This window comes from Phascolarctos cinereus, unplaced genomic scaffold (assembly GCF_003287225.1).
Source record: "Phascolarctos cinereus isolate Bilbo 61053 unplaced genomic scaffold, phaCin_HiC Scaffold_3;HRSCAF=262, whole genome shotgun sequence".
Taxonomy (NCBI): Eukaryota; Metazoa; Chordata; class Mammalia; order Diprotodontia; family Phascolarctidae; genus Phascolarctos; species Phascolarctos cinereus.
In genome coordinates, this window is record NW_027555736.1 from 125671979 (window position 1) to 125697229 (window position 25251).

The following is a 25251-nucleotide window of genomic DNA, read 5'->3' on the forward strand; positions in this document are numbered from 1 at the left end:
GGTTCACGAATATTAGTGATAATTGTAAAGATTTCTGCAGTTTAATTTGTTTTATTTTCTGTAAATTTGAGTTGTTCTCGGATGACGCAATAAGATAAAGAGATTGTTATTTGTATCTAGTGTGTTACTTTGAGAAACTTTCCCTATTGAGGAGGATGCTTTCCTCTGGTTGATTTATCTTATATTTAAAACAAAAAATAAATTGTAGAAGGTTTAATCGTATTATAGTTTTCGATATTGAGGTTTTGTATTATAACAATATCATTGCAGCGTCAGGACTTTGTTCCTGATAATGAAAAATCATTGATAGAAGCTCTGGGACCTTACCTTTCTTTCAACTTTTGACAGTAAATACCTGAGCACAAGACTTCAAAGCAAACACAGATTCACCTCCCCCCTTTTAATATTTAAGAATTAAAAGATGATGAGAAATAAGGACAAAAGCCAAGAAGAGGACGGTTCAGTACACAGCAATGCATCGAGGTATGAGCTATCAACTTTCTCCCCCCATTTTTTTTTTTTGTGGAAACCTCAGCATACATTGTTTACCTTGACAGCCATGGATTGCTGTCTGTTTCATATTGAATGTTTAACTAATTTGGATTCCCCTTTTTTAATCAGTGACCTTGAGATTGCTAATATGCCACACCCTAATTTTTTGGTAGCAATTTCTGAAAGTTGTGCTGTGACTTAAGGCCCCATATAGTAGTCAAAAGGTATGATACCTTTATCCAAGGAAGTCTTTCCTGTAAATTACAGTTTTTTGGACATTAATTTTCAGTTTTTAGGTTTTTGTGCTGCAGAAAAATGACCTTGTCGGTTTAGCCATTGCTGCATTGCACCATTTTACATACAAGGCAAATTTTTCTTTGAAGAATCTAGTATATCTAAACTTTAACTGAGGGCCATAGAGCAGCCTTGTAGTAGTAAATTATAGTAAATAGACACTAGAGAAAGTTACATGAATGAAAAAATGTACATTTTAAAATAAAAATCCAAAAAGACCTCTTTGACTGATGCTCCTCTGTTTATATTTTTATTTGACCTTAGAATACTTTGATACACTTAACATTTTAGGAAATTTTGATGCTATTTATCAAATCTTTTACTTGATGGTTACAGTTCATGTACTTAAAATCAAAACTGGTCACAGGAGTAGGGAATGCTTTTATTTGACTTAAAATACTTGTTTAGTTTATTATGGTTATTATGTTCATACTTGTTTACTTTAGTGTTAAAAACTAGGAAGATTATTTTCAGGTGCATTTTCAAAGTGTAGATTTAGACAAAACAGTTTGGTAGAAAGGAATTTTCTCCCACTTCATCACATTTTAGATATAGGTGCTTATATTTAGTCAGCATTCCAACAGAATTTATTGTGGTTTTATTTTTTATTTTGTTCTTTATTAGAGGAATGTGGAATGCTTTATCACCATATGAAGTTTGTGAATATACCACAATTGAATCATGGTATGTTTTCCATTCAGGTTTTAGTAGCTTGTAACGAACAGGTAATAAAGATTCCAAAATGTTACCGTTGTATAAGCCTGTGTTTGATAATTTTACATATGTGAATACATTGGTTGATGTACTTAAGAGATATTATTTGTAACTAGGGTATTCAAAAATTTTAATTCTGTATAGGTAAAAAAGATGTGACCAATTGCCTGGTATCTCCCCATCTTTTTATTTCCCCCTCTCCCAATTTGTTTTTGCCTACTTTGGAAACTGTATAAAGTACTTCCAGTGATATTAAAATAGATTAGTATTTTTGAAAGTGCTGTGTATGGTTTATTTTTTCTATCTGTTAAATTTTGCACATAATAAATATTTGCATTTTTAAAAATGAACTTGCTTAACTTTGAAATGTTTCTCTGTTTTTAATTTTTTTTTTTAAGCCTTTGGCTTTTTGATTGTTACACAGTTTGGATCATTAACTCAGTACCTGAAATGTTACAGTTTTTTTTTCTTTTAATGATAAAAGTGAAATAATTTAAGGACAAGAAAGACTATTGCCCAGTAAATACTGAGATGACTTTTTGGGGGATGGGTAGATGGGGGGAAAATAGGGGACATTTGAGTTAATAGAAAAGAGAAAATTTGATATCTAGGTATATCTGACAAACTTGTTATTATAGGCCCAGTACTTTAAAATAGTATTCCCCTGGGTTTATAATTTGCATTATTTCACATGGGTCTTGTTCAGCTTTTCTATAGAAAGATTCTGTTAAGCATCATTAATCAAGTTGTGTGGTTTCTAATAAAAAAAAGCACGTGGTGATGTTGAATTTTTGTTTTTTAGCTTTCAACCTCCAAAAATACTTGTTTGACCCCTTTAAAGTTCTGGTATTGTGTGTATAATTGAATAAGGACTGTGCACTTGTAAAAGAGTTTTTCAGGTATAGTTTTATTAGTTGTGAGCCTGTCCTGTTAAAAGGATTCGTTACTTTGAGAAACTCCTTTCAAAAGATGAAGAAATAGCTTATTGAAATTAGTTTACTTTTCAGTTCATGTGATATTTTGAAAAACTATATATACACATATATATATACACACACAATGTATATTCATGACTTCACTTCCTTTTCAAATTGTGAAGCCTCTCTGAAGGATGTTGGTAAAGTGTTAATGTAATTGGGTAATATGACTTCCTTGATTGAAGGCTAAGTTGAAAGTTAGCAAGGTAGCCCAGGTAACCGGTACCCTAATTTACCGTAATAACTCTGGTCCTGGGGCAAGAAACCATCCTTTCTCACCACTATGTTTCTGTTGAAACTATAAAGATACTTAGTTTCTGTGGTGTAATAATAGTACACTCTGAAGGTAATATTAGTGAAAATGTAACTAAGGACCTTAAGTCAAGAAAAGGAAAACGCTACACAGAGCAAATAAAAATTCCTCTGAGAGTTAGCTAGCAAGAAATTCTAGAGAGAGTGACTTTCACTAAATTTAGAAGACTGCTTCTTTCTTTGATGCTTTTGTAAATATGGAACACTTTATAATGTTTAGGAGTACATATTTAAGTATTTTGTAGTAATACTGAATAATTATGTGCCACCCATTACCGAAGCTTGATGTTTTTAAGACATCAAGGAGTACCATTATGTGGAATGTTAAAAAAACCCAAAACAACACAAACCCTAACATTTATTATTACTGAAAATTGTGTCCCTAGTTGAATCTACCTTACTTCTAAGATTTCTTAGCACTATTAGGATGTGCTTTAGTAATTTCTACATGTTTTCAAAAAGAAAATTGAAGTACTTTATTCGAATTTCTAGTTTCTAACATGTAAATTGAAGGATTTTGCTGGCATAAGTAGATATAGGTACCAAGACCATAAATGTTGATGCAAGTAATTTAGAAACTGAGGATTGCTTTGTACTGATAGAAGCACGGAAGGAGACTGTATGTGGGGGCTGACCACTTGTATTTCTGTGGTCTTATCACATACACTTTAAAATTGGCATTTATCTTCGTATTTATGCTAAATAACAATCTGGGAAGTTTGCTTTTGAGCCTGTTTCCTTCTAAAATGCTTACGTTTCATATCTCAATTCCCAGTCTCTGAGGAAGCTTCTATAAAACAGTTACTCTAAGAGGCAAGGGGGTGATGGTAGTTAGCAGTTGCATAATGCAGCATATTGTGGAACCGAACATGCAGTTTGTGGCAGCCATTTTATGATCTTGTTTCTTATAACCTGGGATTTTGAGGAGAGGATTAAATGTAAAACTATCCATGATACTTAGTTCTATGAATTAAACATATTAATTTATTACTTCCATGATGTTAAAATAACTAGAAATTAGATGTGACAGGACAACTAAAACACAAAATTCATGGCATTTTGGTGCAGGTCCAGTTCAGTCACAAAATGGCTGTTCCTTTGTGCCGCATAGCTGACAGACATACTGCATTGCACTGTGTACTCTAAAAACAGCAGGAAGTTGCTGGTGGGGAGTTCAAAGGCCGTCTTGTGTTGGCTGTGGAATCTGATTGGCTGTTAGCTCACTTAGTAACAGGAGTGTCAACAGTGGAGGTTCTGTAGGAGAGGCTCTGCCTTCCAGTGATGTCAGCCTTAGCTCAGTGCTTGTCAAAGCCTCGCCCTCTCCTGGCGCTATAGCTACTGCTTGCTCAGCCAGCTGGGGCCACGTTGCTTTTACATTCCCCAGTGTTACGAGTAGAACAATCAACCAGGAATCCTTTTTTTTTTTTAAGTGCCTGTGTTTCAAGAAATCTATCTGGAAGTGGATATTCTGTTGGGATTAGGTATGAGGGAGGACAATACGGAGAAATAGGTTTTGTGCTGGTCCACCGTGCATTCCTGCTCTTCGCCCTCCCCTTTCCCCCTCCCTTTCGCTCTTTCTACACAAGATCATTTGCATTTACCGAGTGAATTCCTATGCACATTTAAAGCTTATCTGCCCCTGGGAACAGTTCTGTCCTCCCTCTGTCTAATTTTGCCTTTGGAGAAAAAGCTCGAGATTATAATAGAAACCTGTTGTCCAAATACTTAGAAATGGAAATCTATTTTGAAAAAAAAACCCACTAAAATAAGTGAGTTATTTTTCTTTTCTCCTCCGTTCCCAATTCTTTATTTGGGTCTGTTGCTTCTGTTTTTTTCCATTTAGTGTAAAATCCTGTTACGGTGAATATTTAACCCTTTAGTTTCTTGCTCTTCATCGGAACCTTTTCCCTATCAGAACAACAAATATATGTGCCTGGTTCCTTTAACGGCAGGATTTTGAAAATGTATTGGAGTAGTTACTTATTAAAGCATTATCTAGCAGAAGAAGATAGTTTAAACTTTTAATTAGTTAATTTTAAAGCTGATTTAGAGTTTTCATGTCATGGCAATATTATAATTATAAGTCAGTCAAATTAGAGTAGGCTGTATTAATAACCAAGGAAGTATATAAGAATCTGGTTCACATTTTCCTCTTCTGGAAGTGGTTCGTTTGGCACCCTTTTGTTTTAGTAGAGCCAAAACTGATTCCTAAACTGATAGGAACCGAGGTGAAAGCATGATGTTTTCCTTTTATATATATATTTTTTTTTTTTTAATTTAATTTATTTTTTTTTTGATGAGGCACTCAGGGTTAAGTGACTTGCCCAGGGTTGTACAGCTACTAAGTGTCAGATGTCTGAAGTTTATAACTTTTTAAAGAGGGAAAATATGAAACAGCGGTAGAAGTTATTAATTTCATCCTTGAACTACAGAAATCAAACACATGATTCTGGAGAAGTAAATTCTTTGAGATCTCTCATCTCACGTAATCTTAATAAGAATACTTTTGATAAAATAAAGTTTATTTTTGGGGAAGATACAAAGTGAGAACACTGCATTCCTAGGAGGGTCAAAAATTTTTATCTTGCATTTTTCTGTAAAGTGAAGACGGTTTTATTGACTTAAGAAAATATGAGATGGTCAAATACAAATTTGATTGATGCTGTCATCTGTCAAATGCTGATTTACTAAAGATCTATAACTTTAGTTAGTAATTAACTGCCTGGAATATTGTGAGAGAAATCTTGTTAAAAGTAACAAGGTCTACATCTCCCATTAATAGTGAATACAACCAATGGAGTAAAATTGTCTCTGAAAAAAAGTGTGGGTTTGAAAAAACTGCAGACATGTATAAATTTTTGTTCTTACCTTTTGAAGTAAAACAAAGTGAAACATGGTGTAGAGTTTATGCTTTTTTTTTCTTGAAAAGAGCTAAACTTGTGATTTATTTGGTATGTGGGACTCACATAGTGCCACTTATATAGTTTTTTAGAGTTGCTAGGTTCATATTGCCAGCCAATATGCAGAAAAGCTTATTAACGCAAGTATTTCTGAGGCTACTTTCTCTCTGTTATGCCATCCTGCCTCTTATTTATTCATTACCTATTTAGAATTATGTTGGGGTTTTTCTTCTGAGGAGATGTATTATAACTAATTGTAAGGTTTTTTTTGGCTAGGCAGTGGGGTTAAGTGACTTGCTTAGGGTCGCACAGCTAGTAAGTGTCAAGTGTTTGAGGCCTCATTTGAACTCAGGTTCTCCTGACTCCAGAGCTGGTGCTCTATCCACTGCGCCACCTAGCTGTCCCCCCCCCAAGTATATTAGCTTGAATTAAAGATTTTTATAAAATGAATTGAAGTTACTAATCTGTGATATACGTAAAACCAAATCCATGGCCTATAGATATTTACATAATTCTTGTAAGATTGAGTATTTTATGGCTATTCTCTGCCCTTCTCTATATTCTAACTTTCAAGAGAAAAACATAAATATAGTGGCTAGAAAAGAAAGCTATTACTCTGACTTTGTACTCTTACCTTTGATTCCTTGTAGTTTCAGAACCGTCTAGCATCAAACCTATTGATTCAGCAGTTGATTTCAGCAGTTGTTGACTTTTCCTAATGAGAGAGCTCTTGAGGAAAGGAGGCGCAGGACAAGCAATACTTGCTGAATGTGAGAGTAGTAAAATTGAGAAATATGAGTTGTTGACTTCTTAATTTTTTTTTTCTTAATGAGAAAAGTTTTTTTTAAAAAGGCAGTTTACCCAGTGATGGAATAAAATATTGCCCACTGGTGGACTTATTCTAACCTTTCTGTAAATTGGCCAAGTATTTATTGAGCATTATTGTGTGTAGGCCTATTTGTAAACGAGAAAGAATATCTTGATTTTAAACAAATGATTTTGCTAATTTGTTTTTCATTTCCTAGCCATGCAGATTTTTCCATAATGCCTGTGAACATTAGGAGAACAAGGACTGTAATTAGCATTATATAATGCCTAGAACAACTAGGGTGATCACATGAATCAACCTGTAGTAGTATAATTTCAGCTATAATATATTGTAAGTTTTATGTAGCTCTTCACATTCAATTCAAGAAACATTTGTTAGGGATATTATATAAAGAAAAATTAAATGATCTCTGCTCTCAAGGAATTTACAGTGAATTTTTGATATATATTTACCAGTATACAAGAAAATGCAAACTATTATTTACAAAGTAACTTCAAGAGAGTGCTAAGTCCTTTCTTCAGTAGTGCAAATCCTTTTTTTTTTACAGGTAAAGAAACAGTGTGAAGCTGACTTGCTCAAGTCCTGTAGGTAGTAAGTGGCTGAGGACGGTTTGAACCCAGATCTTCCCGTGTGTTTTTCCCCTGTAAACGTATATTCTTAAGGGATTGTATGTTTTAGTGGGATTAGATTTCTTTTTAAACATACAGAAATGATACATAGTTCAAAATGAGTCAGGTCCTTCAGAGTTAGTTTTCTTGAGAAACTATATACTTAAAAAATCCTGTAGCTCATAGGATATTAGAATCTGTAGAGGGAAGGGGCATTAAAGCGTATGTTAAATAAAAATATTTTGGACCCACTCAGGGCCCTTTTTACAAGCCATACAGATTGAATCTTTTTGCTTTATATTGCCAAATTATGGATAGATTAGCCATTGTATTTGTTTACAGAAATCACATAAAGGTAATGAAAAGTTATAGAGCAGTCCATAGAGGCAGTTTTTTAAAAAATGTATCAATTACTTTAACATATTTGTGAAGTTTTAGCTGAATTTTTATAGATGAGATAACATTCTTAGGGAGGTTATATGAGTTGTCCATGGTCACAAACCCAGCTGAGCCCTGCTCTTTTCATGTCACCAAATTGTCAACAAAGGAGTTTCAAAAGAATTTTCAGTGATTTATGGAATAAGTGGTATTCTTTTTTTTAAAGATGATTTGAATTCTTTGAAAAGGGTAACATCTATTTTTATAATATCTAGTACTTTTAGTAAATCAACTATTAGTTCATCAGTCTCTTAGGCATTGTGTGTATGACATGAATAGCCTTGAAAGTTTGCAAAGCATTTCACATAATCTTATTTCAGTTACTGAACAATCATATGAGGTATAGGTACTATAGGTATCGTTTTCAAACTGAGTCTGAGACAAGTTAATTAGTCTGTAATTAACATAGGTAATAAAAGTCAAGAGTCTGGATTTGAATCTGTTTTTCCTGACTCCCAAGTTAAGCCCTCTATCTTTTATATCCAACATGTCAAACGTGCTGCCCACAATATCACAGCAGTGGAAATAGGTTAAAATGTAATTGGAAAATATTTAACACAATAAATATACAGCAAAACAGATAACATGACATTTTAAAACTAAGTCAGTATGCAGCCTGCAATGATTCTTTTATTTTATGGCCCTGTTTCTATTTGAGTTTGATACCAGTCCTCTACATCGTGCTTTCTTCATTAGCACATGAGCTTGGTGGCCAGGACTATTTCTTCCCATCTCTTTTTATCCATAGTGCCTAGCACATAGGAGGTGCTTAATAAATGTTTGTTTAATCGAATAGATAGTATATAAAATCATAGCTCTTGAGTTGCAAGGTACTTTAGGGAACATTTTCTAGTATAATCTCATTTTACAGATAGACAGTAATTTCCAGTCTAAAGGTTGTAACATATTGCTGTTTTGAATTGGTTTCATGTTCCCCATTTCCCACTTTATTTTACTCTCAGGCATTCATTTCTACTGTCTGTTTTCTTCAGTGAACTTAGCCTTTTTCCAGTTTGATTTTCAAGAACAGTAGCTACTTAATAGTGATCCTCATCTAGATAAAATTAATTACCTAGAAAGAACCTTTGTGAAACTTACTGTAAAGCCAATATAAACTTTTCAATCTATGAATGGCTTGTTTTCCAGTAGTCTTTATTGCAAGTGAGTTACCTCAAATTATTTAACAGGTTATGTGTCAAAAGTTTTGACACAGTCACTTCTTGCCCCTGAGTTTTTGGATTGTGTGTAATTCAGTGTATTTTCCCTTAGAATCAATGTTACTAGGTGTTTAGGTTCCCAAGCCAGATTAAAAAAAAGTCTCTTGAACTATAATGTGTCTGAAATATTATTGCAGTTTCTGGCAAGCCAGAAACACTTTCTTCACAGTTCTGTGTGTCAGAAAGAGAATATAACTTCTTTGCTCCATTCTTAACGATTATTGAAGCTAAAAGGATCATAAGATAGTGAAGGTTCCCCAATTAAATCCTTTTCAATTTTACCTTGCAGAGAAAAGTTGAGAGTAGGTGTTAATGCATTTTTTGGACGCTCAAGATTAAGGTAAAAATCAGTATTTCGGAGGAAAAGGCATTTTATTCTTTAGCTGGGAAGCATTTTATCTCTGAACCTGAGCAGGAGGGAAGAAGGAACAAATCTGGAGGTGTTAATAATTTTAGGGGCAGCTAGGTGGCACAGTGGTTAGAGTATTGGGCCTGGAATCAGGAAGACCTGAGTTCAAATATAGCTTCAGATACTAGTGGTGTGACCTTTGGCAAGTCACTTAACCCCGTTTGCCTTAGTTTCTTTATCTGTAAAATGAACTGGAGAAGGAAAGGGCAAACCACTCCAGTATCTTTGCCAAGAAAGCCCCGTCATGAGGAGTTGGACATGACTGAACAACAGCCGACATAGGTGCTCAGCAGATGCTTGTTTGGGCAGCTAAGTGGTTCAGTGAAGAGTGCAGGCCCTGAGGTCAGGAAGGCTCTTCATGAATTGAAATCTGTCCTCAGATACTTAATAGCTCTGTTATCCTGGGCAAATCACATTTGCCTCAGTTTCTTTATCTGTCAAATGAGCTAGAGAATGAAATGGGAAACCACTCCAGAGAAGAACCTCAAGTCTTGAAGAGTCAGACATGATTGAAAAACTACTAAACAATAACAAAGTAATTTTAGACCAACCTTTAGATGAACAAAAGGTCATGGTGTTGGTGGCTAGGGCTTGGGGAAGGGGAGGCCCAGTAGGTGAGGCTGCTCTGAAGAGTCATTCTATTTATCTGGGCCAGCTATTTTAGGGTGGCTGTCCTCTTTGAAACAGAATAAAATTCGGCAAACATCAAGTGCATACTTTGTGCCAGCCACAGTACTAGAATCTTAAGAAGTCATTTGATCTGTACCCACTAGTGCATAACAATTTAGAATGATGATTGTGGCCAGTCTCTTAAACCTGGTCACTGGAAGTGAATGAATTGCTTCTCCTGCCCCAATACTAAAGATTTCGAGGGAACCTATTCTTAGAAATCTGGAATCCTCTCTGTTATACCTTTATTGCCTTCATCTCCTCAGAGCTGTAAAAGATATATATTCTCTGCTTCTCTTCAGTTTATCATGATTTTTTGCTATATCTAATGATGTACTGGAAAAAGTGTTGGATTTAGAATTAGAGGACCTGGACTTGAATCTAGGTTTTGCCACTTTCTACCTGTATCATCTTGGGCAAGTTAGGTAATCTGATTTTCTTTCTTCTTATCTATGAAAGAGGAAGGTTGGATTAGATGATCTAATATATCTTTCAGCTCTAAATCTGTCTTCCTAAAAACCAAATAAATATTAGTATGAAGTTACATTCGCTAAAATATTTTAAATGAAGAACAATCAAAAGGTTAACTCTAGTTTACTCTCAAACATTATATATGTATGTTTATATAGACATATGTGTGTATGTATATATGCACACATACACTTTCTGTAATAATGTAATATATGAGATAATATATATCCCTCCCCAGTTAATTGTCCCAATATTAAAGATGTGTAGGGAGCCTATTCTTAGAAACCTGGAATCCTCTCTGTTATACCTTAAGGAGATTCGGATACCTTTCAACAGATACCACAAGATTTGAGGATGGGGCATATGTTCTGATTCGCAAAAACATGAAGAAAACAGTCTATAGATTATGGTCAAGTTAGCTTGGTTGCTATTCCTAGGAAAATTCTAGAATGAATCATTAAAAAGATGAATGAAAACATCATAGAAAAGGAATCAGTGGTTATAAAGAGCCCCATGGCTTTAGGTAGTCAACAAACAAGTGCCTACCATGTGCCAGGAAGAATAGATCATGTTAACTACCATCATTTCCTTTTTTGATAGGATTATACTAAATTAGTGGATGAGGGGAATGTTATAGATAGAGTTTGCCTAGATTTTATCAAAGCATTTGATAATATGTGCTGTCCTTTAGAGAAGATGGTGAGATATGGCTTGGATGATAATACAATTAAGTGATATGACCTGGTTGGATAGCCAGACTCAGTAACTAGAAGTCAGTGTGGGAGAAGGTCTATAGTGGAATACCCCTGTGATCTCTTCCTAACCTTGTACTGTTTAATTTTTTTTTTAATCAGTGACTTCGATGAAGGAATAGGTGGAAAGAGTCAGCTAACAATCGATGATAAAGTTTGGATCCAGGAGGGTCTTGACGGCTAGAGCATTAGGCTGAATCTAGAAAGTTGAAATTCCCAAAATTCCATAAAGATCAATGTCTTGTAAAATCAACTTAACAGATATAAGATGGGGCAGGAATAGTTAGTAAGCAGTTATCCTGAAAAATATCCTGGGATAAGCAAATCATTTATAGGACTGAAAGCTTAATATGAATTGGCAGGGTGAGATAGCAACTAAGAAAACTAATGCAATCCTGGGATTCATTAAGAGAAGAATAACTTACAGGAATAGGAAAATGACTTCCACTCTACTGTGTTAATACTAGAAATCATTTGAATTATTGTACTCAGTTTTAGGCGCCATGGTTCAAGAAAGATGTTAATAAGCTAGAGAATGTCCAGAAGAGAGCAACTCAGATGGTGAAAGATCTTGAGTACATGTTATGAAGGGTGGTTGAAGGAACTGGGAATGTTTAGCCTGGAGAAGACTTGGGGTGGTGTTGGGATCAGCATGATAGCTGTCTTCAAGTATTTGAGGGCTCTCATGTTGCAGAGACTAGTTTTATTCTGTTTGGCCCCAAGTGGAAGAACCAGGAACAATGAGTAAGTTGCAAAGAGCTAATTTCAATTTAATGTCAGGAAAAATTTATAATAATTAAAGTTGTTCAAAAAGGAAATGGGCTGTTCAGAGGAATGTTTAGTTTCCTTTCCATGGAGGTCTTCAACAGAGGCTTAACAACCAGCATTTGTTCGGTATGTTACAATGGGAACTTCTTTCAAGGATGGGTTGGCTTCTTACTCTGAATTTCTTTCCAAATTCCATGATTTTTTAGAAAAGTTTATTTGGGGCATACTGTGTGTAAGATATTGTGAAGAGTATTTGGTATCTAGGGATTTGAAAATTGCTGGCCCTGACTTTTAAAGGAGTTTACTTTCACTGGGTGGGGGTGGGATGGGGAAAAAGATTAGAGGAAAATGCAATTGCATAGTTAAATATAATACAAGCTAAGGTGTGATAGTGTAAAGTGTTTCAGGAAAATTTAAAGAGGAATGAACACATTCACTTGAGAGTATCAGGAAAAACTTAATGGAAGAGGCAGCTAAGATGAAGGGAAGGATTCTGAAAGACAGTTGTTAGAAGACATGGAGGATGATATTTGTGGATATGTGGAAGTGGGAGAATACATGTATACTTAAAAAATAGTCCAATTTGGCTAGAAAGTAAAGCACATGAAGGAGAGTAGTATGAAATAGTCTGAAATGTTAAGTTGGAATCAAATTGGCCTTAAATATCAAGCTAAGGAATTTGTATTTTATCTTATAGACAACATAGAGATTTTAGGAGATTTTTGATTAAGGGACATGACAGTCAAACATGTACATTTGAAAGAATTTTGCAACTATGTTGCATGGCCTTTGAAGAAGAAAGGGGAGAACTGGATCCTGATGACCACCTAATAGGAGCCTAAACATCTTAAATTGCAATATAAATCCTAGCTACAACTACAATTTTTTTTTGGTGAGGCAGTCAGGGTTAAGTGACTTACCCAGGGTCACACAGCTAGCAAGTGTCGTGTCTGAGGTCAGATTTGAACTCAGGTCCTCCTGACTCAAAGGCTGGAGCTCTATCCACTGTGCCATCTAGCTGGCCCAACAACTACAACTTTTGCTCGTGTCCCTTGGTGTAATTCTTATCACAGAATTAAAAAATCACCACAAAAGAGCAATAAAACACCCAAGTAAGGCCAGAAATCCAGCACTTAACCAACAGAACTAACTAAAGGTGGGGGAACCAGCCCCATATCATTTCATCTGGTCAGAGTCGGACTTTGGTCAGCCTGATGTCAGTAGGAGTGCACATACGTGACCACTGCTGTCATAAAATGAAATCATTATTGCTTATCTCAAGTAATTCACCTGCCATTATGAGAGTAGTAAGTGGATATTGCAGAGATATTCTTGACAAGAGACATTTCCTAAGAATTACAGTTGCCCCCAAATAGAACAGATTTCTGAGGGAAGTACTGAATGTCCTGTCATTGGAAGGTCATCTACATCCTTATTTACTTGTTTCTATTCCTACCCATCTCTTAAAGCCCAACTCGGAAGCTACCTCCTGCACTTGGAAATTCACGTAATACTTTGCTTTGTATTTAGAATGTCATTGCATGTTATTAAACTATATATGCACATGTATATATGTATATGTGTATACACACATCTGTACATATGTATATACGTGTGGACACACACGCATGTGTGTGTGTGTGTGTGTGTATTAACCTCCACCTAGATTGATTTGATTTGAATGCTGTCTAGGTGAAGGGTAGACCAGGTGAACTTCTAAGGCTAAATTTCCATGATACTATGTCACTTTGTCTTTCGAAAATTTCATGTGTAGGGGGCAAAAGTTGAATGGAAAATGCAACTCAAATTCCTATCTCCACTGAATTGATGGTGATTCAGATTATCAGGCTTTTTCACTATCCTTTTATAATTGTGTTCAGAATTTCAGATCTCTACTTACACTTTAATAATCTTCCTTTAATAATTGTTCCAGGCACCCATGTTTGCAAACTCAGGGTCAGCATCTACTCCTGTTTCTCTTTCACCCTCCATATCCAAGTCAGTTACCATGTCTTGCAAATTCTATCACCACGACATAGTTTAAATCCCTACCTTCCCACTCACATGGCCATTCCTCTGGTTCCCTTCTCTCTTCTTAACTGGATGTATGCACAACCTCCTAATTGGACTGATGGTTTCTGCGTTCTCCCCTCTCCAATTTATCTTCCACATAGTTTTCAAAATAATCTCCCTAAATCACAAGTCTGACCATGTCACTCTCCTACTCAAGAACATTCAATTATTTCCATTGCTTTAAGAATAAAATACAAAACTTTGCAGCTTAGCATTTTAAGTTCTTCAGTCTGGCTCTTAACCTTTCCAAACCAATTTCAGATCATTTCTCTTTATGTTCTTTTTTCTAGTCATATTGGCCTGCTGACTGGTCTTGGCCGTAAATGTTCTTCCTCACTCACCTGTGCCTCTTAGAATCCTTAATTTCCTTCAAGCCTTATCTCAGATACCATCTCCTACTTACTAGAAGCTTTTCTCATTCCCTTTATTTGTCAGTTATCTTTTCTTTCTCATATTATCATGTATATACTCTTTGCAGGTTGTATCCCCTCCTCCTTTACCCCACAAATGATAAACTTCTTGAAGACTTTTCTTTAGCTTTTTTCTTTCTTTCTAAATCTCCAGTGCATTTCATATACTAACTACTTAATGAGGTCTTTGGATTGCATTGGGGAATGTCATGTGTTAAGCTGGCCTTGTGGGTAGGACTCATACTTCCTAGACTAACAGAAGAGAGAAAACAGCTTTTTTAACTTTGTTCCTTCCATCTCACAAATTACTAATGAGGGTTTAATCATTATTTAATTTGGATGTTGGTTGTAATTCTTATTTAATAATGTTCAACTTGGTAAAAAAATGAAATATTAAGAAATGGTTAAAAGTTTTAGGTGGGTTGTAAACCATTGATCTTTTCTTAAAAATCAAATCACAGAATCCATTTAAAACCTATTGTGGAAAACAGAATCACTACTGTAAGAAAAACAACAAATAATGACTCTTTGAAGGTAGTTTTCCTCCATTTTGCTAGTTTATTAAGGGGGAGAACAAAGTAAGTGTAAGTGTAATAGGGATTGTAAAATGGAGCAGCAGTCTGTGTCCTAAAATGGATTCTTTGTGGCAGGAAGCCCTGTAGTTATTGCTGAAGCTGTTTTGTTTTTTTTAAATGAAATAAATGTTTCAATGCTGCCCTCTGGTAGCCATCTTGGAAAATGCAGTTTTTAAACCAAAGTTTAAACTTAAAGAGGAAGTCTTAATATAGCATGCCATCCATCTCTCATAGAGAAAGGGTTCAGTAACCCTATATTTCATCATTTCTAAAAGGATTTTGGAACGATACTAAGTACTTTTATTATGTTATCAGCAATGTGAAAAAGCCATTTTTTCCCACTTCAGAGTTATACTTTGTGCCTTAGCCAGACTGCTTAATACCCACATCTGACTTAATACAAGTTGCATTTTGCCTTGGGTTTATAGCACTTTTTATTTCACTCATTTGCAAGTTCAAGGGATTATCAGCTTGTCAAGTGTAGTATCCTAGAATGCTAGAACTGGGAGGGCTCATTTATCCTTTTCTTCTATTTATCTTCTTTTATAGAAGAGGAGGCCTGAGTCCAAAGAAGTGACCATTATTAAGGTCAAGTTTATTGGTAGTTCATGGACATATTATTGAAGACTTTTTCCATTACAAGTTGCAAATAAAATCCCTTCCCTTTCCTCTTTTTTATTTGCCAGTTGTGTTTTCTATGCTAATATTTGTTGAATTAGAAATCTTGAGATTTCTACTGTATAGATTTTATGAATTTTTATTTCTGTTTAAAAAAGACTTTTAGAATGGTTGAAAAATACTTGGTAAAATTTCTGAAAATTAATCCAATCTTCATATCTGTTTCATAATTCTTATTGCCCTTGTAGTACAGGAGAGCATATTACTATAAGTATACAGAAAGCTTGGATTTGTAATAGACAATAAGGAGAGGCTGTAGGTTCTTGAAGGTGTGACCTGGAAGAAATAATGTTTTAATATCCCCATGACACAGAAGATCAATTGAAGACAGAAAGACCAATTTAATGAGCCATTACAGTAATTCTGGCATGACCTGGGACCATGGGGAAAGTAGATGAAAGAATTTTTTGATGAAGGATGAAAGATGAAGTTAGAGATGAATTTAAGATTTCCTTATTTGCCTCTTTTTTTCCCTTCTTTACTAACTGAAATACACAACTGAACTACGTATTCCAGTCCTTGTACTTAACTGGTAAAGTATAAGATCGTTGTTTTTTTTTTTAATTTTAAATTTATGTATTATTAAGTTTTCACCATTCACTTCCATAAGATTTTGAGTTAATTTCTCCCCATCTCTCCTCTCCCCTCATCCCAAGATGGCATGCAATTTGATATAGGCTCTACATATACATTCATATTGAACCTATTTTCACATTAGTCATGTCGTAAAGAAGAATTAGAACCAGTGGGAGAGAAACCACGAGAAAGAAGAAACAAAGAAAAAAAGAGCAAATAATATGCATCATTCTGCAGACTCCATAGTTCTTTTTCTGGATATGGACAGCATTTTCCATCATGAGTCCTTGGAGTTGTCTTAGATCCTTGCATTGCTAAGAAGAGATAAGTCTATCAAAGTTAGTCATCACACATTGTGGCTGTTACTGTGTACAATGTTCTTTTGGTTCTGCTCACTTCACTCAGCATCAGTTCATTCAAGTCTTTCCAGGTTTTTCTGGTCTTCTATTCATCATTTCTTATAGCACAGTAGTATTCTGTTACATTCATATGCCACATCTTATTCAGTCATTACTCAGCTAATGGTCATCCCCCTCAATTTCCAATTCTTGGCCACCACAGAAAGAGTTGCTATAAATATTTTTGTACATGTGGGTCTTTTTCCCATTTGTATGATCTCTTTGCGGTACAGACTTAGAAGTGGTATTGCTGGGTTAAAGGGTATGCACAGTTTTATAGCCCTTTGGGCTTGGTTCCAAATTGCTCTCCAGAGTTCACAACTCCACCAACAATGCATTAGTGTTCCAATTTTCCCACATCTCCAGCGTTTATCATTTTCCTGTTTTGTCATGTTAGCCAATATGATAGGTATGATGTGGTATACAGAGTTTTTTTGAGTGTTTTTTTTTAGGCAATTGGGATTAAGTGACTTACCCAGGGTCACACAGCTAGCAAGTGTCAAGTGTCTGAGGCTGGATTTGAACGCAGGTCCTCTTGACTTCAGGGCTGGTGCACTGCGCCACGTAGCTGCCCCCAGAGTTGTTTTGATTTGCATTTATCTAATCAATAGTGATTCAGAGCATTTTTTCAAATGACTATAGATAGCTTTAATTTCTTTCTCTGAAAACTGCCTGTTCATATCCTTTGACCATTTATCAATTAGGGAATGACCTGTATTCTTATAAATTTGACTCAGTTCTCTGTGTATTTTAGAAATGAGGCCTTTATCAGAGACACTGGCAGTCAAAATTCTTTCCCAGCTTTCTGCTTCCCTTCTAATCTTGGTTGCATTGGCTTTCTTTGTGCAAAAACTTTTTAATTTCATGTCATCAGAGTCATCCATTTTGCATTTGGTAATGTTCTTTATCTCTTGTTTGGTCATAAATTCTTCCCTTATCCATAGATCTGATAGATAAACTGTTCCTTGCTGTCCCAGTAGTATCAGGTTTTATATCTAATCGTGTACCCATTTTGTTTCTTTGGTTTTTTTTTTCTTTGTTGCTCTTTGTTAGGCAATGGGGTTAAGTCACTTGCCCACAGTCTCACAATTAGTAAGTGTCAAGTTTCTGAGGCTGGATTTGAACTCAGGTCCTCCTGACTCTAAGGGCCGGTGCTCTATTTACTGCGCCATCTAGCTGCCCCAATCGTGTACCCATTTTGACTTTATTTTGGTATACAGTTAGGTAAGATGTTGGTCTTTGCCTAGTTTCTGCCATACTGTTTTCCAGTTTTCCCAGCAGTTTTTTGTCAAATAGTGAGTTCTTATCCCAGAAGCTGGGGTCTTTGGGTTTATCAAACAGTCATTGATTACTGTGTCTTGTGTACTTAACCTATTCCACTCATCCACCACTCTATTTCTTAGCCAGTACCAGGTAGTTATGATGATTGCTGCTAACATCTGTTTGGTATTAAAAACCCTTCATAGTCCGTCTCTACCTTGCCTTTCCAGGCTTATTACATATCCTCTTTTGTATAAGCTTATGTTTCAGCCCAAATAAAGTATTTGCTGATCCTCATACAAGATATTCTCTCTAAGACCTTCTGGTGCCTTTCTTTGCACAGGCTATTCCTATGCCAGGGGTGCACCCCCTCCTCACTTTGGCCTCTTAGACTCCCCTGAGTTGCCTTAAAGCCTCAACCTAAGTGCCATTTCCATCAAGAGACCTTTCCTGACCCTCCCAGTTGTTAGCTTCCCTTCCAAAAGTTGCCATTCATTTCCCCCTATATTTATATTTACTAGTATAAGTTTTTCCCTACCTCATAGAACATCAATTCCTTGAAGACAGAGACTACTTTGTTTTGTCTTTGTATTCTCAGTGTCTTGCACAGTGCTTGGCACAGAGGCAGAATGATTTTAAGTCCTTTTTGAATGAATTGAACTGGTATTCTTTGTTCCTAATTTTAAAAGCTTGATTGAATGCTTTATTTTTCTATAATAGCTAACTATAGATTATTTTAAGATTTTCTTAAGCACTTTAATATAAAAAAATCACATTTGATCCTCACAATAAATCGCCCTTATGAGGTAAGTTATACAAGTATTATGATCCACGTCTTATAGCTGAGAATACTGAGGCTCAGAATTTAAGTGCCCCGGACTGGAAGTGGAAGTAGGAGCCTAGGGTTCTAAACCTGTCTTAAACCTCTTATTAGCTTTGTGACCCTAGACAAGTCACTTAACCTTTCTGAGTCTATTAAAGTGTTTATGAGTCTCAGTTGTAAAATGAGGACAATAGCAACTACACAGAAAGATTGTTTTAAGGATGAGATGATGTATGTAAAGGCTTTAAGTCTTTATAAATATCAGTTATTATTAGTTGTGTAATTGGAGGCTTGACAGTTAACCTTAGAGCCCCATTTTTCTTATCTGCAAAGTGGAGAAAAATACTATTTATATATTGTATCCTTAGAGGTTAAGAGGAAAGCCTTTTCCAAACCTTAAAACCCTGTATAAATATGAAAGGTTATTATTCATTAAGATCACAGAGTAAATGTTGGAGGTGATATTGAACCCAGGGCTCTCATCCAGGTCTCAGTATTCTTCTACATCTGAGAAGAGTGTGCCTGGAGTGGGAGACAGGGGATAGGGTTTGATGGACAAGGACTTAATCTAGAATGGATCTCAAGTTACCTAGTCAGCTCTCTGGTTTTTAGGTAGGTAAAGTGTTATTCTCATTTTTTAGCTGAGGGCCAGAGAAATTGAATAATTTATTTAACAACTTTTATATGTCACCCAATTCAGCATTTTCCTTTCTATAGTGAGTTCAGGACTTGTTTCATTGTCTTTCTATCCCAACTTCTGCTCTCATATTAGGGGGCTTCACTATATATATATTGATACTTCTTCAACTACCTTCACATTTCAGTTCTTCAGTCTACTCAATTCACTTGACCTACTTCTCTATTCCAATTCATCTACAGATAATCATGCCCTTGTGATCTTGCTAGCACCCGCAGTTGTTCCACTTCCATGTTCATGAGGTCCCAAATTTCTTTATCTGATGATAATCTTTTATCCTTCTGTTTTTCTCTATTCCTTATGACCCCCAACCCCTGATCTCCATTCCTTATATCCTTTCAGTTCTTTTCTAGGCTATCACCTCTGCACTGGCCATAGTTTCTGTTTCCCATCTTGACTCCTTGGTGAACCAATCAACTCTAGTTTCCAATTCCTCTCCTTGCACTATCACTGATTATGTCTTTCAGAACCGCAATTCTGTATTATTCCGATCACCTGACTCTTTTCTTATTCATATACTAATAGAGAAAATCAAACTGCTGATTGGTTCTACTGTGAATTTGTATTATCCCATCTTAGTTGGGCCTGCTGTTAGGCTGTCTTTCTATTCCTCCCTAATCAGTTCACTGTATCACTCCATTGCAGCTATTCCAAATTTTCTTGTCTTTCCTCTAGCCTCCCACTACACCTATTCCCTTACATTTTTGCTGAGGACCTCTCCATACTTCACTGAAAAATTTGGAGCCATTCACTGAAAGTTTCCAAAGTGATTTCCACTTAGCTGCTAAAGTAATTTTCATATTGGTCTACCACTTCATCCGGCTACTAAAGAAACTCCAGTAGCTACCTAATACCTCTACAATAAAATATGGTGTCATATGGAATAACCTGTCCTCTTCCTACATTTCCAGTCTTTTTTTTTCCTATGCCATTCATTTTGCTTTTATTTTCTTAATCATATTTTATAAAAAGTTTTGAGTTCCAAATTCTATACCTCCTTCCCTCTCCTGGCACAGTCAATAGGTATACAGTTAAGATAACCAGGAGAATCAGAAATAGTAATAATAAAATGGACGTTTATGTAGCGTTTTAAGGTTTGCAAAGTGCTTTACGTACATTATACCATTTAAGCCTTATAATTATCCATGTAAGTTAAGCACAAGTATTAGCTGCCTTTTTCTTTTTCTTTTTTTAAAAATTTTTTATTAATTTATTTTGATTTATCAAAAATCACTTCCATATGCTTTTGAGTTTAAAATTTTTCTCCTCTTCCTCCCCACTACGCTCCCTAAGATGGTGCACAATCTGATATAGGCTATACATTTGCATTGCTATTAAACGTTTTCACATTTAGTGATATTGTAAGTAAAAATTAAAACCAATAGGAGGAACCATCAGAAAGAGGAAACAAAACTCAACAGAAGAGGAAAAAAAATAGCAATTCAACTTCCATAGTTCGTTCTTTGGATGTGGATAGCATTTTCCAACACGAGGCCTCTGGAAATGTCTTAGATCCTTGTATTGCTGGGAAGGGTAGCTGCATTTTTCAAATGAAGAAACTGAGGTCAAGAGAGGTTTCTTAGTGACTTGCCTACAGTCACACAGTAAATGTCTGAGATGAAATTTGAACCAAGGTCCTCTTGTTTCCAAGTCTAATTATCTATGCATTATGCCATGTTGCCCTTCAGTATTAAGGGGGAAAACATTGAGAATGTACTAGATAATCTGGGCATGCTGCTATGGGTATCAGTGCAGGAGTATAGTATAGAGCAGGTGTACTCAGAAAGACTTCTAGTAAGGGGGATCCAGGGTTATCCCACATCTGTGGTAAACACAATTTACTGGAGATCAGAATGTGGTCCAGGGCCCCACCTGCTGGCTGCATGGATGGACACATGCAGTCCTTTGAGGAGGCTTTGATTTAAAATAGGGTGTCCATTCATATTTTGCCAGTTTCCCCTTGTGGCTGAGGAAATGATGCTTCATGAGTTCAGATAGTTTGCTGACTTAGATATTGCTGCTGCAAAAAAGCTGTCTGATTTTGCAGGATAGAAAATCAAGACACAGTGATCCAGTGATGTTATACCTAGTCTAGCTTTTTAGTTAAGATTAATATAGCAATAGTATAATAGTGTTTTCTGATTTACAAAACACTTTCCTTACTACTGTTCTTTGAGGTAGTGCAGTCTTGTTATCCTCACTTTACAGATTTTGAAAGTAAGCCTTAAAGAATTTAATTGGTTTCACAGTTAAGTACTATACCATTGCCTATGCTTATGGCAAAGATTTGTAAGCATGAAATTTAATATTACCACAGTTGCTATACAACAGGTACAAATGCTATACCAAGCACTGGAATGGAGATGTGCAATATAAAGTAGGCATAGTATTGGCCACATCATAGAAGTGTTAGGAGTGTGATGAAAGTGTGGAAGATGTTTTTGATAAGAGTATTTAATATATAAATAAGATTCCTATAATTAATGACCTCAATGACATTTTTCTGGTTTCTTTATCAGATTAATATAACATAGGTTTAATTTTTTTTTCCCTAATAAGTCATTCAGCATCTGAAGAAGCATCAGGCTCAGACTCAGCTAGCCAGTCTGAAAGTGAACAGGGCAGTGAGCCAGGCAGTGGGCATGGCAGCGAATCAAACAGCAGTTCCGAATCTTCAGAGAGTCAGACTGAGTCTGAAAGCGAATCAGCAGGTTCCAAATCCCAGCAAACCCCACCGGAAGCCAAAGAAAAGCCAGCCTCTAAGAAGGAACGTATAGCTGATGTTAAAAAGGTATTTCTCAATTTCATGTCACTGTCAAACCTTCATTTCCATTGATAGAATTTGTATCTTCTACTTGAAACATGAAAATTCTTGTTGATGTGTTAACATCTTTTTTCTGAATATAGAATTTAGGTTAATTCAACATTCAGTCATTATTTGCTCACTACGTGCAATGTATTATATTATTTGCTTCCTTCCATATTGATCTACTAAGTTTTTTTTCCAGTAATAACAAAAAGTGAGGGAGAAAGCAGAAAATACTTAATTATACATATAACTACATTTAGGATTTGGTGAATAGGGAGAATACATTTGTTTTTGATGTAAATTTCCAGTCACCGTAAAGGTGCAACAAAAAGCAAAGTTGTAAATAAACAAAGAAACTACTTATTTTTGTCAAATGTCCTTTTAGTTTGCTTGAGTAGATTAGAATTTGTTAGTATGAGATTGAGACCTTTTCAAAAATGCAGAGTTTTCAGTAGGAAATGTGTCAAGTGTATTTGGTATATGGTAATTAGCTGAGAACTCCATGTTTACAGCAAAAGTTTATGTCAAGAAAACTAGAAAGGAGTTGAACCTGGAGCAGTGCTAGCTGGGAAGAATGAGATGTGATAGAGGAACTGGACTTATGTAGGCCAAGGGAGTTGAAGGACCGAACCTGCCCAGAAGTACACATAATTGTTAATGGCATTTATGGAGACAGACAAGAAAGGGTTATAAGCTGAAGGAAGGTGGACTGTCTGTTGAAAGGATGAGGCTAGCTCCTGCTTGTGCTTGGAAATGATGTTTTAATGTGTGAGGCTTAAGAGAGTTGTTTTAGGGTTGGAGTTTAGGTGAACCTCATGCATATTCAGAGTCTTCGGAGGGTGGCCACAGCTGTGGGGAAGGAAATCAGAAGTAGCAGAAGTTGTAAAACAGGCATATATTACTATAAACATGATTACATGACTCTTTTTCTTCTGAGAATTAATGTGAGTAAGCAGCTCAAAAGAGAATTAATCATCAGATTCATAAGTGATTTTTCCTTACTTAGATAAGAGAGATTATCCTTAGCTTAACAAAAAGGATCTTCCTTGCAGAGTTTGTGAAATTTCCACTAAATGATTTCTACTGAGAATGCTGAGATGGTTATTATCAAAAAATGAAAACTAAAGCAAATGATATGAACAATATGGTATCTTTATAATCATGTAACAGATATTTCACTAGTTTTTGGTCTTAAGTTATAACCTAAGTCTTAATGAAGTGTAACTATAGTTTTAATTTGCTTGTCAAAAAATTCCTATGCATTTTATAAATAGGCATACCTTGTTTTATGACTCTTCACAGATAATGTATATTTTACATATTTAAAGTTTGTGGCAACCCTGTGTCAAGCAGTTCTGTTGGCACTATTTTTCCAATTAGCATGAGCTCATATTGTGTCTCTGTATCACATTTTGGTAATTCTCACAATATTTCAAACTTTTAAACTATTATTATATCCGTTACAGTGATCTGTTATCTTTTTTGTTACTATTGTAATTGTTTTGGGGCACCATGAACCACACTTATGTAAGACAGCAAATTTAATCGATAAATGTTGTGTGTGTACTGACTGTTCCACTGACCAGCTGATTCCCTGTCACTCTCTCTTCCCTGACCTCCCTGTTCCCTGAGACACAACAATATTGAAATTAGGCCAATTAATAACCTATAATGGCCTTGAAGTGTTCAAGTGAAAGGAAAAGTCAATCTATGGGGCAAACTTAATTATTGTCATATTTTAAGCAATTGCCACAGCCACCCAATCCTTCAGCAGCCACCACCATTTTTAGTCAGCAGCCATTTACATTGAGGCAAGACTCTCCACTAGCAAAAAGATTATAACTCACTGAAGGCTTAGATAATGGTTAGCATTTTTTAGCTATGAAGTATTTTTTAATTAAGGCAGGTATGTTGGGGTTTTTTAGACATAATGCTGTTACACACTTGATAGACTACAATCCAGTGTAAATATAACTTTTATATGCGCTGGGAAACCAAAAATTTCGTGTGACTTGTTTTATTGCCATATTTCCTTTATTGTGGTGATCTGGAACCGAACCTACAGTATCTTCAAGGTATGCCTGTATTAGACTTTAAAATTGTACTCAGAATTTAGGGACACAAATTCTAAGGGAAGCAGTGATGAATATTAGGTAAAGTGAAGTAGATCTATTTCTAGGTCACTAAGGAGGTATCAAAAGAGTAGGTAGTCACTTAGTATTTGTGTAACAGAATTCTAGATATTCTATCTGTATTAGGAATGTATGCAAACTTAATTTCAGCTAGCTAAAACTGTTGTTCCATGTGCAGGCAGAAAACATTTACCTAAGAAGGTAGGTTACGGAAAGATAGCAGTTCTTCCAAAATGAGTTCTCCCAATGTGTGGGTGCCCTGACTGCCTGTTTGGAGTTGTTGAGATGACCTGCTATTTACTTCTAAGAATTATTAATTGGATTTAGAGTTAGGGTTAAGTCCTTTTAACATTCTCTTATATTTCAGATTAGGAGAACCCCAACTTTTTGTAAATGAAGGTTTTTCCATAGAAAAAAAAGTTAGACCGAGGTAACAAAAGTTAGTTCTTAATCATGAGTTGATAAATTGAATATTTTTTTTTAATTAGAGGAGATGAGCATATCTGTAGTCAGAGGAAGAAGCCAGTAGAAAGAGTGTGTTCGAAGATCAGACAAGGGATTGATCATTGGAACAGGGCTCTTGAGGTCGGAGAGTAATGGTGTTTAAGGGCATTGGCAGAAAGGACTATTTAATCATCCAAGGGGGCAAGAAGAATGAATAGGAGAAATTAGGAGGAGAGAGAGGGAATGGGAGAGAGGAGGGTGCATAGGCAATGGTGTGATCAAATACAAACTCAAGGAAATGGAGAGTAGTGGAGTAAAGCTGAAGTGTAGAGATCTTTGAATGGCAGGTAAGGAACTGAAGAGAGACGCTAACAGATGTTTGTATAGCAAAAATTAGTTTGGCAACAGTATAAAGGATGGGTTAGAGTAGGTAGAGACTAGAGGTGGGATTATAAGTCAGGACACTATTATTACAGATCTAGGGACTGTTTTCAGGTGATGACAATGGAAGTACAGAGGCAAGGAT

At 35.7% G+C, this 25251-nt stretch overlaps 1 protein-coding gene across 11 annotated transcripts in view; it reads left to right on the top strand.

The window, feature by feature from the left end:
* CHD2 (chromodomain helicase DNA binding protein 2) overlaps positions 1-25251 on the top strand; it is a 155388-nt gene that overhangs the window by 21460 nt on the left and 108677 nt on the right. For 9 of the 11 annotated variants that reach the window (XR_013485307.1, XM_078151152.1, XM_078151151.1 and 6 more), the window contains 3 exons: positions 349-483; positions 1411-1470; positions 21900-22131. Coding sequence is in view for 9 of the 11 variants with exons in the window: in XM_078151152.1 (XP_078007278.1) it covers positions 422-483; positions 1411-1470; positions 21900-22131 (354 nt within the window). In the remaining 2 variants the exon portion in view is untranslated. Of the gene's footprint in view, positions 1-3; positions 484-1410; positions 1471-21899; positions 22132-25251 lie in introns of those variants that run through there. The other 2 variants (XM_020964304.2, XM_078151156.1) reach the window with 2 other exon arrangements.